At 42.8% G+C, this 14,510-nt stretch overlaps 1 protein-coding gene across 6 annotated transcripts in view; it reads right to left on the bottom strand.

The window, feature by feature from the left end:
- The window catches only part of LOC143283091 (uncharacterized), a 110,652-nt gene that overhangs the window by 50,530 nt on the left and 45,612 nt on the right, over nucleotides 1-14,510 (bottom strand). For 4 of the 6 annotated variants that reach the window (XM_076589163.1, XM_076589159.1, XM_076589165.1 and 1 more), the window contains exons 2-5: nucleotides 10,045-10,888; nucleotides 9,538-9,609; nucleotides 2,666-2,791; nucleotides 86-157 (exon numbers count right to left, since the gene is read on the bottom strand). In XM_076589163.1, the coding sequence (XP_076445278.1) occupies nucleotides 86-157; nucleotides 2,666-2,791; nucleotides 9,538-9,609; nucleotides 10,045-10,149 (375 nt within the window). In that variant the 5' untranslated portion in view covers nucleotides 10,150-10,888. Of the gene's footprint in view, nucleotides 1-85; nucleotides 158-2,665; nucleotides 2,792-9,537; nucleotides 9,610-10,044; nucleotides 10,889-12,733; nucleotides 13,041-14,510 lie in introns of those variants that run through there. The other 2 variants (XM_076589161.1, XM_076589160.1) reach the window with 2 other exon arrangements.

Below are 14,510 nucleotides of genomic sequence, written 5' to 3' on the forward strand. Positions count from 1 at the left end.
GTGACATGTTCTGAGGAACTGTAGCCAACCATCATTTTCATACAAAGGTAAATAAGTGATCAAATTACTGGCTTTCAGGACAGACCTTGGAGTGAACCTGCTTCAGCTTGCGTGGATTCAGCTGCATCATTCTGTAGACTCGCCGCTTATACTTGAACTGTACAGAGGGGAAAAAAACAGACATTCTGCTTCGTTACCTCTTCATCTGACATGTGGCAAGTCTATTACACAGGTACCAGTGAGCACATAAATTGATGTACATTACATAATGGTGGACACCTAGGCTGCGAACATATAGGCCTATATTTTAACAAGCACACACGTGCACTCATATTCACACACGCGCGCGTGCACACACACACACACACACACACACACACACACACGCTCTCATCTAATATCACTTACAGTGAAAATACGTTAAACTAAAGAACGAACGAACAACACACACACACGCACACAGAGCAGACATAACTGTGCACAAGAGTAAAACTTTGCACAAAAATGGCAGTTCACAACAGTTTTTCAAATGGCCATTCCCGACAATAATATATATTTTTTAAGTCCAGTAACCGTGTTTCATGCAATCGTTGAAGAACTCGGCTCATAAAAACAAAAGGTAACTAAATATCAGCGAGACATCGCACTCTTCAGACAGCAACAGCAATGACGTCATCAGTTTCAGTTTTTCAAGGAGGCGCCACTGCGTTCGGACAAATCTATATATGCTACACCACATGTGCAAAGCAGATGCCTAACAGCAGCATAACCAAACTGCTAGTCAGGCCTTATATATATCTCTGTACCTATCACAGTGGATTTCTTCTACAGAATTTTGCCAGAGGACAATACTCTCGTTGCCATGAGTTCTTTTTCAGTGCGCTAAGTGCGTGCTGCACACGGGACCTCAGTTTATCGCCTCAACCGAATGATGGGTCGCTCAGTTTGGTTTTCCAGCCAAACTTGGGAGAAAGGGCAAGACCGGAAATCGGACCCAGATCCTCAGGGACACTGTATTGGCAGATGAGCGTCTTTTAAAGCCATTCTGCCACCTTCCTCCGTCCTCTGCATCGTCTACCCTCTCTTCCACTTTCCGTGAGTCACCATCCTTTTCTTTCACTCCGTCATCTTTTACATCTTCCCGTTTGTCTTCGCCGCCCCTTTCCTCTCACTCAACCTCTCTCCCCTCCACCCACACCCACACATTCACCCACACACATACTTTCTCCTCTTCTCAGTTACTGGTGTTTGTTCGTAAAGTTTGACCTGACGTGCGCTCTTTGTATACTGACACCTACTTCATACAATGAAGGTGGGGTTAGAACAAACTCAGACAGTTATCCTTATCCTTGGCGAAGAGGAGAGAAGAGAAATGAAGACAGACACAGGTACAGAGAAAGAGGGATACAAGAGAATGAGAGAGAGGGGGAGAGACAGAGTCAGAAACTGGAAGAAAAAGAGAGAGACAGAATTACTGTCATTTTAGTTCACAAAGATTTAGCCTGCCTACATGCAGACTCATCAGATAAAGATTTGGAAAGATCTCGCCTCTACAATCCTTGTGTTTGTTTTTATCCTCATCTTCCCTTAAGACTCGCAGATGAGTCTGCCTGTAGGCGGTCGACGAAAGTGAGTCTTTGTCACAGGTGTGCTGGGACAAACAAGGCCCTTTGTGCACGAGAGTTGCAGTCCTCGACGATATGCAGCCAGGCCAAAGGTTTTCTGTTGCCGCGTTCTCTTCATCTTCATGTGTCCTGTGATCTGTTTGTTTTGTGGGTGGCTGGGGCAAGAGGTATGACTAGAGAGTATAGTGATGGCTAGCTGGTTGTAGCAAGGGCAAGGAGGTATAAGAGGTATAAGAGAACATGGTGGTTATAAGCCTGCTTCATTCAGTTTCTCGTAAATGGTGTGTGTGTGTGTGTGTGTGTGCGTGTGTGCGTGCGTGCGTGTTTTAAGGCCACTGCCATGTCTCCTCGACGGTCTGTGCTGTACACAGTGTACAGACTGATAATTATGTGACGTTTATCTCTAGGACAGCGCAGTCTCTGTTGGGATGAAGTAACCAGGAGTACAAGTTGTCCGCTGTTTATTCCTCTTCCACCTGGGTGTTTGTTGTTGTTGTTGTCGTCTGTTTTGTGTTTCATTCAAATTTGAAAATCACTCGTTGGTTGTTGTAGTCTTTGTCGCTCTTTCCTTTTTTGTTCGTTCGTTGTTTTGATTTCCCATTTAGAATTGGAAAGCAGTCTCATGAATAATGTAAAGGGACGTCAATATATTTTTTTACCAACACTGATCAGATGTCACATATATCGAACTGTCTGAGTACTGCTCTGTCTCACTGTTCATACTTCATGCCTTCTGGAAGGTCCTCATCATGCAATACGAATCCATCGATACATAATACACCACGAAGTTGTTCAATACATTTCCAAAATCTTAAAATGTGACAATATTCTCTCTCTCTCTCTCTCTCTCTCTCTTTGGACACACACAATCAAATCACCACCACCACAATAATCACACCATCACTGACCAGAAAGCCTTTAAGATATTAATATTACCCTTCGTGACCGTATTGACACTGAACACACACACACACACACACACACACACACACACACACACACACACACACACGTCCAGCTCTCTTCATTCTCAAACTGACCTCGAGGAATCCGATGGGGCCCTGCAAGGGGTACTCCTTGAGGAGTCGTTCCTCGTCCAGGAACTTGCCGGCCCGTCCGTTCATGGGCGGCATGTACAGCCCGTAGTTGAGGGCATCTCGCAGGTCCTGTGCTCAGCAAACAGAAAACAAACAGTTCCAAGTTTCCTGTGTGAAGAAGGTGGTGGCAGAGTGGTTAAGACGCTATATTACTGTCAATGAGGGTCCGTGAGGGTTTGATTTGAATCCCGCTCTCGCCCTTTCTCCCAAGTTTGAATGGGAAATCGAAATGAGCGTCTAGTCGTTCGGATGTGACGATAAACCGAGGTCCCGTGTGCAACGCGTACTTTGCGCACTGAAAAAGAACCCACAGCAACAAAAGTGTTGTCCTCTGGCAAACTTCTCTAAAAGAAATCACCTCTGATATGTACACAAGTATATTTTTGCATGCAGTCAAGGCCTGACAAATCGCGTTGGGTTATCTGCTAGTCAGGCATCTGCTCAGCAGATGTGGTGTAGCATATATGGATTTGTCCGAGCGCAGTGACGCCTCCTCGACAAACTGAAACTGAAGACTGTGTATTATACTCATCTGCCTTTTACATGGCTGCTGGAGGGGAGATGTCTCGACTAACTGCACTCTTAATTCTCTGTTGAGTAGACCTGGCGGTCGACTAAGAAATCAGTGATTTACTATTCCTTGTGAAGTGAAAATATAACACATAAAGGACGTCACGTATTCTACCCATGTAAATGAGAATCGAATGAAACAGGCCAGAGAAATGAGAATACACGAAATTGTGGCAGTGAAGAGGTTAAAGGTGGGAATGCCTCCTCTCTTCTCATCCACCACACCCTCCCTCCCTCTCTTTATCTCTCAAGCTATAAACAGGATCCAATCTCGATAGAAACGGCACAACTAAGCGACACATCATAATAATAATATCGGAAATGGAATGTGACGTCACTGATTCAACAGCAAACAGACTTTTGTTTTTGGTGGGTGTAACCTTCACGATCGAGACAGCCAACGCTTGGCGGTCTTGATTATAAACCGTGCACAGCTCCTACGCTCCATTAATGCTTGGGCGTTAAATGGCAAAAACAAAGGTCAGTATATGTATTGCACACACAGAGACACGGAAGTCACATTCACAGGCCATCATTAGCATCAACAAGTCACACACAAAAATAAAAATAAAAGATAAATAAATAGATCAATAAATAAAACCAGCGAGGGGAGATCACGAAGTGTCAGGGAAGGTGTCATTAGTGCTATTCCCGTTTCCCTGGCCTAGGTGTGGTATTGAACCTGCAAACTTCGTGGGATTGTGTCTTGATAGGCATGCGTAGATCTTGTTTCAAATTTCTGGGGGGTGTCTTGTGTGTGTGTGTGTGTGTGTGTGTGTGTGTGTGTGTGTTGGTTGGTTGGGGGTGGGGGGTACTGTTTCTCTTTGATGTCGTGACTGATGATATGTGCAAAAAATTGTCGCTTATTTTAAATGAATAAATAAAACAGACGTAAACATCGTTAACTGTCCAGCTTTGGGGAGTGGCTGTATCACCCATGTATATATATTTATGTTAGTTGGGGAAGGGGAGGGGGTCTCACATAAAAAGGGGAAACGCAAAGAGATGTTCATTGTTGTGTACCTATGCATATTCAAGCCAAAGTAAAAACAAAAATATGTTTTTATTTTAATTATTTTAAGTACGCTACAGTTGTTGTTAGTTGATGGCCATTGTTGTTGTTGCCACTGTTGTTGTTAGTTGATGGCCATTGTTGTTGTTGCCACTGTTGTTGTTAGTTGATGGCCATTGTTGTTGTTGCCACTGTTGTTAGTTGATGGCTGTTGTTGTTAGTTGGTAGCCATTGTTGTTGTCGCTACTGTTGTTGTTAGTTGATGGCCATTGTTGTTGTCGCTACTGCTGTTGTTAGTTGATGGCCATTGTTGTTGTTGCCACTGCTGTTGTTAGTTGATGGCTGTTGTTGTTAGTTGATGGCCATTGTTGTTGTCGCTACTGTTGTTGTTAGTTGATGGCCATTGTTGTTGTTGCCACTGCTGTTGTTAGTTGATGGCTGTTGTTGTTAGTTGATGGTCATTGTTGTTGTCGCTACTGTTGTTGTTAGTTGATGGCCATTGTTGCTGTCGCTACTGTTGTTGTTAGTTGATGGCCAATGTTGGTGTCGTCACTGTTGTTGTTAGTTGATGGCCATTGTTATTGGCGGTACTGTTATTGTTAGTTGATGGCCATTGTTGTTGTCGCCACTGTTGTTGTTAGTTGATGGCCATTGTTGTTGTCGCTACTGTTGTTGTTAGTTGATGACTGTTGTTGTTAGTTGATGGCCATTGTTGTTGTCGCTACTGTTGTTGTTAGTTGATGACTGTTGTTGTTGTCGCTACTGTTGTTGTTAGTTGATGGTCATTGTTGTTGTTGCTACTGTTATCGTTAGTTGATGGCTATTGTTGTTGTCGCTACTGTTGTTAGTTGATGGCCATTGTTGTTGTAGGTTGATGACATTGTTATTGTCGCTACTGTTGTTGTTAGTTGATGGCCATTGTTGTTGTTAGTTGATGGCTATTGTTGTTGTCGCTACTGCTGTTGTTAGTTAATGGCCATTGTTGTTGTCCTTACTGTTGTTAGTTGATGGCCATTGCTATTGTCGCTACTGTTGTCGTTAGTTGATGGCCACTGTTGTTGTCGCTACTGTTGTTAGTTGATGGCCACTGTTGATGTTAGTTGATGGCCACTGTTGTTGTCGCTACTGTTGTTAGTTGATGGCCACTGTTGTTGTCGTCACTGTTGATGTAAGTTGATGGCCACTGTTGTTGTCGCCACTGCTGTTGTTAGTTGATGGCCATTGTTGTTGTTAGTTGAAGGCCATTGTTGTTGTTAGTTGATGGCCATTGTTGTTGTCGCTACTGTTGTTGTTAGTTTATGGCTATTGTTGTTAGACGATTCCGTTGTTGTTGTCGCTACTGTTGTTAGTTCATGGCATTGTTGTTGTCGCTACTGTTGTTGTTAGTTGATGGCCATTGTTGTTGTTAGTTGATGGCCATTGTTATTGTCGCTACTGTTGTTGTTAGTTGATGGCCATTGTTACTGTCGCTACTGCTGTCGTTAGTTGATGGCCATTGTTGCTGTCCCTACTGTTGTTAGTTGATGGCCATTGTTGATGTTAGTTGATGGCCATAGTTGTTGTCGCTACTGCTGTTGTTATTTGATGGCCATTGATGTTGTCGTTACTGTTGTTGTTAGCTGATGGCCATAGTTGTTGTCGCTACGTTGTTGTTAGTTGATGGCCATTGTTGTCGCTACTGCTGTTGTTACTTGATGGCCATAGTTGTTGTCGCTACTGTTGTTGTTAGCTGATGGCCATTGTTGTCGCTACTGCTGTCGTTAGTTGATGGCCATTGTTGTTGTCCCTACTGTTGTTAGTTGATGGCCATTGTTGATGTTAGTTGATGGCCATAGTTGTTGTCGCTACTGCTGTTGTTATTTGATGGCCATTTATGTTGTCGTTACTGTTGTTGTTAGCTGATGGCCATAGTTGTTGTCGCTACGTTGTTGTTAGTTGATGGCCATTGTTGTTGTCGCTGCTGTTGTTGTTAGTTGATGGCCATTGTTGTTGTCGCTACTGTTGTTGTTAGCTGATGGCCATTGTTGTTGTCGCTACTGTTGTTGTTACTTGATGGCCATAGTTGTTGTCGCTGCTGTTGTTGTTAGTTGATAGTGAGAAGTAACATTTATAGTATAGTTGATAGTGAGAAGTAACATTTATAATACATTATATTAAAACCGAAGCGAAGCAGCTGGACAAGGATTTGCGACCAAATGTGAGAAATACTTTGACTGGATTTTAATTTCATGCATTCAGTGTCATATGTTCCTCATGATTTAATGACATCAGCACAACCTTGAGGTCAAAATGGTGAGACCTATCTCTAATAGTATTCACACCATCGAAACACTGAAGTCAAAATGGCACGAAATTTCTTTTATTTTGTTAGCAATACAGTTCGACCGTCTGGATCAACCTCTCTGTACGGCTGTGCGAGTATGAGTTCGTGATTTTGTATTTGTGTTATTCTGAACTTTGATCCTTGTCAACGAGACAAGATTTGGTGCAACTGCTGTTTGACCTGTTTCTAACGCAGTTGTATGCTGATGTCACTTATCTGTAAGGGTATGAAGAAAAGTGAATAACATTATCAGCTACACATACATGTAATGATATATCATCCGTCCGTCCGTCCGTCTGTATGTATGTATTTGTATCTGTATTTCTTTTTATCACAACAGATTTCTCTGTGTGAAATTCGAATTCGGGGGAGAGCGCGTCGCAATACTACAGCGCCACCCATTTTTTTGTTGTTGTTTTTTCCTGTGTGCACTTTTTTTTTCCAATCAAAGTGGATTCTTCTACATAATTTTGCCAGGAACAACCCTTTTGTTGCCGTGAGTTCTTTTACGTGCGCTAAGTGCATGCTGCACACGGGACCTCGGTTTATCGTCTCATCCGAATGACTGGCGTCCAGACCACCACTCAAGGTCTAGTGGAGGGGGAGAAAATATTGGCGGCTGAGCCGTGATTCGAACCAGCGCGCTCAGATTCTCTCCCTTCCTAGGCGAACGCGTTACCTCTAGGCCATCACTCCACACCATGCATCATTATGTATGTAGGCCGTTGCATGTCTATATTTCTATATGCATAAATGGCTGTTTTGAAAGCTCATATTATATATATATATATATATATATATATATATATATATATATATTGCCACATACTACTATTCAGAAAGGGCTGACATGATAAACAGTGTTTCGTTATCATTTCATTTTACGAAGGGTGGGCGCAATAAATCATAAACCACTCTTTGTCACATATTGAAGCAACTGGCAATAGAATTCGTATGACTGTCAATGCCTTATACAATATCAGGTGCCTGACGCGATAAATCAAATACAACAATACAAATGGCCAAAGTACGGGGAAAAAAAGACGTTGTAAAATATCAATGTCACGCATTTGCAAGCAAAAACGACTGACTGACATGATACAAGGCGTGTTGCAGTCACTTAATAATATGTAGTTATTACTGAATGACACTAACTTTATATCGCTGTAGTGCTTGTAGGTATGGGCATCTACTGTGCTTCAGACAACACACACACACACACACACACACACACACACACACACACCAGCGCGAAAGGACACAAGATTCGCAAAGAGCAAGCAATTAGTGAGAAAGGGACGAATCTGGTTCGCGTCCACGTTGGAACTTCCTATATCCACAGCTGTAGGCTTTGCATACCGGGATGGAACAAGTCAGACGTCACTGATACACAGTCTGCATCAGTGCTGCATTTCCTCAGCTGTTCTCACCTGAGGATTTTATACTGAAGATGACAATGAAATCGGAAAAAAAACCACAACAACAACAGGAGTAATTTTTGTTGTTGTTGTTTTGTTGTTGTTGTTGTCGGTGTTGTTTCCAGCTAGCCTGGGAATATGAAATAAGTAACGGTTCAGAAATGGGAGGGAAACATTGCTCGAACAATGGCGTGCCTATCCCAAAAGAAGATAAATATGCAGAGGTGATAAAGGATCGATGACGGCATGGTGGACCTGCAGACATTCATGAACAATTAACCGGTTCCAAAGCTATGCGGAAAGAAAGCATTCTCAACATCCTGCTTTCCCGAAAATCGACCCAAAAAGAACTGTAAACTGGCCTACTTTATTTTTCCTAATAAGAATAGAAAACTCATGCTCATGCCCACGCCCAGGTTCGACCCTGCAGTCTCCGTCTTTTTCGAGTTTTCAAATCAGGAGATTTTTAACTTCAGAGTCAATGAGCACTTCCTCACAGCAATGGAAATTGCGCTGCTTTGTGATTTCTGTTAGTTAGTTCTGTTATTTCTTCATATAGCTCAGACACGTCCCAAAGATACCCTAAACCTAACAGACATCGCAGTTGGTGTGTGTAACAATTTTGAGCTTTGCAGTTACACACTGTGGGCGTGTATCGTGTTCCATGAGAAGATACGCTGTGAGTCACACATACCAATCCTTTACATCACGTTCCCTAAATGCAGGACTGGGGACGGGTTTGGGAGGAGTGGGGGTTTGGTAGTGGGGGGGTTGGGCTTGATGATTGACAACATACACCCAAAATGTCACTCGCTTGCATCGACGGGGCAAACTATCAGTTCATGTCACTGTCACGTCACTAACATATTTATAGAACGTGAAACGATGATACAAAAAATCTGTGTGACAGTGTCATTGACCTACACGCACAGAGGTGACTGACGGACTAAACTGTCATCGTCACACACCGACCTACATGCAAGATAATTTTTTTTTTTTTTTTAAAGACGAGACAAATTTTATATTCATAAGGGGGAATAGATAAGCAACAAACATACATGCTTTATTCTATCCGTTCCTCGACCTATAGCGTAAGAAACAAACGGTAAATAAAATCCCAATTTTTTTTTTTAAACAAAAAAAAAATGTGACACTGCAATCAACCTCCCTATTTCTTCTTCCCTATTCCACCATCTACCGCCATCCCCTTCAGATCACAGCTATGGAAAATTGTATGACAGTAAATAAAAAGAAAAGGAAAACGTGCATGTAAACTTTCCATTTGAGTACAAAGTCTTCCTTCCATCCCCACCCTGACCATTATACAGAGACGTACAGACAAGAAAAGCAGATGGACTCTCCACCTGCCTGGAAATGAGTGGTCAACTGCCGTTGCCTGTATCCGCATACTAATTGAAAATTATTTTTGCCACAAAAGGTTATCGATGAAAGGACAAAGGCTTGAAGTCAAATCGTGATACAACTTACTCACCTTGGCAAAAGCGGCCAGGATACGCTGCTTCGCCTGCCATACGGTGTCGTCCAGCTGAAACTGTAGACATTTCTGCACACACACACACACACACACACACACACACACACACACACACACACACACACACACACACACACAGATTCTTTGACATTTTCCAAAACGTTTCTTTCTGAACGAACAAAGGCCCTAAACCTGGACTGACGTGTTTTCTCTTGCATCTATAATTTTTTTTTTTTTTTTTTTTTTTTTTTTTGCTCTTCATACACGTGCAAGATGCCTATCTTACCTCTGCCTAATTTACTAGTGCACTCACACAACAAAAACACATGAACGCGAGCTTTTTTAACTGTCATTCTATCTTGTCATTCATACACCAATAGCACAGACGAGCTTTCTCTCTGTTTCTCTGCCTGTCTCTTTGCACTCGGGCATAAAAATAACACACACACACACTCTCTCTCTCTCTCTCAAAACTCTCTCTCCACCACCACCACCACCACCCACCTGATTTTTCAGTTCCGGTACCGCTATCCGGATGAAGACCGTACCGGAGCCGTTGTCCGGCACGAAGCCGTTTTCCTCTGTCACCTGTATGTCCCTCATCGTCATCAGTCTCTCTTTTCCACAGCACTCTCACTTCTCAACAACCACTGGGGCTTCACGCACAGTCAGCCACAAAGGCCTGACGATGACAACACTGCAGAGTGAAGCGTAGTGTGGGTGTATCAGCGTGGTGTGGTGACGAGAACGAGAAGAGTCAGCAGACACACACACACAGGGACGTGTAGAATCCCTCCAACATTCTTGTGATGCCGACCAACAACAAGAAGGTCCGGTCTTGGCATACTCCCGACACTTAGTTGATCAAATGACAACCAACTCTGTATGTGTTTTCCTCTGAGCTATCGAACGAAGTCTTTTCTTGGGATTACTGCCAATGGAGTCTCGTCCAGAAACGAAACTTCGACCGTTTAAGAAATCATGAGCATGTAAAAGCAGAAACTGTCTCTTGACACTGAGGGTAGCCTTTAGTCATAAAAAGAAGTCGACACTACCAGAAAAAAAACACATTAAAAACTTACACATTCTTCATGAGGTGGACTGTTTCGCACAACAATACGTGGTAAATCCACACAACGTCCCACGTTATCCAACAAAGTTTCGTGTGGAATATCAGTCAAGTGGGGCGAGCTGCCAAGAATAATTCACCACCGCTGATGCTTGTGCTGCTCTTGTCAGCTGAAGTGGAAGCAGTGTTGCAGGACGAGACGGCGAAGTGAGCACGACACGTGTTGTGTTGATCAACGGTCATCACATGGCCATGCCGGTCATCCCTGTCCTGGGGCAGCTGAAACGACAACGACATGTCATGTCCATTTTGTTTGACCTCTGACTGAGGGAGATTAAGACCTGGGGTGTGTAAAATGAATGGTTTAAAATTATGTTTGTATGTCTGTCTTTCTGATCGCCTCTCTCTCTCTCTCTCTCTCTCTAACTTCGTCCATTCCCATCCCATCCAAGACAGAAAAAGTCCACTAACAAAGTAAACAAACACACAGCACTTTCATGTATAAATCTCTGTGTAATCTGTTCCTCGATCATTTCTTCCTTCTTCTTTCGAGGCAGACATGAGGAGGAAATCAAGAACAAGGAAGAGACGGCAGAGAAGCAGACAAAGATCGAATGTTTAAACCCAGCTCACCACATGAAAGATTTCAGAGCTGTAAATAAGATGCACCCACGCATGCACACGCGCGCGCGCACGTACACCCCCCCCCCCCCCCCCCACACACACACACACACACACTGAATAGACCTGCCCACAGTGACCCAGCCCTTTACAACGAAAACTGATTGACACTACGAGAACATTACAACAACGCTGCTAATCACATCTATTCAAGAAGACCTGTGGAAAAGGAAGAAAAGACAAGTATGCAGGGACCGTAAAGTGAGAGACGACATAATACCAGGAAGGCCAGCGAGGAAGGTCACACTCGCTGTGGGGAAGGGGGGAGGGAGGAGAGATGTCAGTTTGAAGATCAATCAGGGATACCTTCCGCCCTAAGCTATCACCCTTGTGTGTGTGTGTGTGTGTGTGTGTGTGTGTGTGGTGTCTGTGTGTGTGTTTGTGTACGCGCGTGCGTTCGTGCTTGCACGCCTGTGTGTGCGTGCGTGTGTGTGTATATAATGTGTGTGTGTGTGTGTGTGTGTGTGTGTGTGTGTGTGCAAGCGCGCACGTGCGTGCAAGCTCCAGCTTTTTCGTTTCACCTGCCGGGAAAAAAACACGCCCCAAATCATGTTGAACAAAGGTGAAAGAGGAATTTATTTTAACGAGGACATTCCCAACCCTCACCTAGCACGAGATCGTATCGCGAAGGGTTGGTTTAATTTAAAGTCTTCCTCATACGAGCCACTCGTCTGACAACAATCTCGTGATTTACTACTCGTCTACATTCCGCTCTTAATTAAACACCGTACTACAGTCCTCGAACTTCTAGAATAATTCAGTGAGATATACGAAAAATAATAATGGTAAGCTATGCCTTAAACCACCCCACGACAATGAAAAAAAAATACAGATAATTTCTCTCAATACATTCCTGAAATTCGGCTACGTGATAAAAACATGCATACTTATTTCAGGATAAATACCAAAACAGTGATAACAGACTCGACAATGTTATGCCCTCGACTCACGCTTACTGACAACAAACGGTGAACAAAACCATGCAAAAGGAAACTCTTCTTTTTCTCATGCACACGTTTCTGAACAGCATATTTACAAATACATAAGGATTAGAATTGCTGTTTGCAAAAAAAAAAAAAAAAAAAAAAAAGAGATAGAATAGAAAAAAAAAATCTTGTATAACAGCCATCTAATATACATAACCATGAAAATGAACGCAATATCGATCTCTTATTGTTTACATTTTTTTGTTGAGATAGCAAAGGCACAAATAAATACGAAACATCAGGATGACAGCTGGCTGCAGTACATAGTTATTTACAAGTTATGTTGATCAACGGTCATCACATGGCGAAGCTGATCACCCGTGTCCTGAGGCAACTGAAACGACAGCAACATGTCCACTTTGTTTAACCTCTGACACATACACGCCATGAACTCTTAAACGATTACAAATCTTTATCTAACATCTTATTGTTTAAAAACAAAAGCAAGACAACACACCACGCTTTCTTGTCGGTAGTATCTTCAACATCCACAAAACCATATATCCACTCTCATATGGGGGGAAAACACAACTAACCCGGGCTGTTTTGTTGTTGTTCTTGTTGTTTTAAACTAACTTCACACTGTCCCACTCCAGTCACAATACAACGCCGTCTGGTTGGTCATTGGTATCTTTCCCAACTTGTCAGCGGCCACCGAGAGGAGACACAAATCAAAAGCCCCGTCCAGGATCGAGTTATACTGATCACATACTATATGAGGCAGGTGAAATATCCAGCGGGCGAAAGAACTGCCACAGCGACTGTGGGTGGCTTGGGGCACAAAACCGTGCTGCCCTTTTGGAAAGTGGAGCGCTTTTTGACTCCGTGCCAAACAAGTGGTGAAGACGTGACTGGCTGTGTGGAAGTGCGAAGTGTGTGCACGTCTTAAGTAAATACACGTAGACTGGACAAGGTCGCAAGATTACGTTCAGTTCGATCGTTTTGGATCGAGCGCGCGCACACCCGCAAATAAATACACACTGTCACACACACACATACACAGTGCATGCACACAAGTGCATGCACGCACGCTCGTTGAGTCGTTCGAACATACACGTACTGAGTATATGCACATAAATGCAAACATACGCGCGCGTGCACACACACACACACACACACGTGTGTGTGTGTGTGTGTCGTATTTCATTTTCCATGTTCAGATCTGATTGGATTTAATTGTGGGCTGGACGTTTTTTTTAATACTTAAATAAGCTAACAACGCGCAATTATCTTTTCCCTCGCTTAAAGAGGGAACAAATCAATCGTTATTCCATAAACTGGTGCACTCACATAACCCACGAAAATGGAGTATGGCTGCCTACATGGCGAGGTCATGCATGTAAAAGCCCACTCGTGCATATACGACTGAATGCTGAAGCTGCAGCCCACAAAGAAAATGAAGGCACACACTTACACACACATGCCGATGACATTTTCAGACTTGATATTTTTGGATTTACATCGACTGCCCTCTTGCATGCATGCATAATATATATATATATATATATATATATATATATATATATATATATATGTGTGTGTGTGTGTGTGTGTGTGTGTGTGTGTGTGTGTGTGTGTGTGTGTGTGTGTGTGTGTACAGTCGAGGGTCAACCTGTGGCTGTGGCTGTGGCTGCTTTTAGGACGAGGCGGCACTTTCTTTCATATTACCTGGGGCTTTTGCTTCAATGTAAAGTTCACCTGCGAGAGATATCGATCTGATTTCAAAAGTTCTTTTTTTTTCAGTGCACTGGATTTGGTCCAACTCTCTCTCTCTCTCTCTCTCTCTCTCTCTCTCTCTCTCATCACTGACTGCTGACGACTACAGACATTTAGATATTCTTCCCCTAAAGCTTAAACTTGAATACAACAAAGCACTTTTTATTTTTAAAATCATGTCTGATTATGCTCCATCTTTGAGAGATAGATTTACCACCACGCTAGTCCGTCAGACCAACAAGATTAAGATCCCCATTCCAAGAGTAGATCTGTTTAAATCCAGTCTCATTTATTCAGGAGGCTGTTTATGGAACAATATTTCATCCAATCTTAATGTTCACAAAAGAATTCAAGAATTCAAAAAACATTACCATACACACCTTATGGACAAATATGTCAACAATCCTACTTAACTTGACTTTATCTTATTGAATGCGCATATATATATATAGTTTAATTGTATGTCTAACCGCTATCGCACTACTTAATGATATACAACCACAATCAGTGTCCTGAAT

This window comes from Babylonia areolata, chromosome 6 (assembly GCF_041734735.1).
Source record: "Babylonia areolata isolate BAREFJ2019XMU chromosome 6, ASM4173473v1, whole genome shotgun sequence".
In the NCBI taxonomy this organism is placed as follows: Eukaryota; Metazoa; Mollusca; class Gastropoda; order Neogastropoda; family Buccinidae; genus Babylonia; species Babylonia areolata.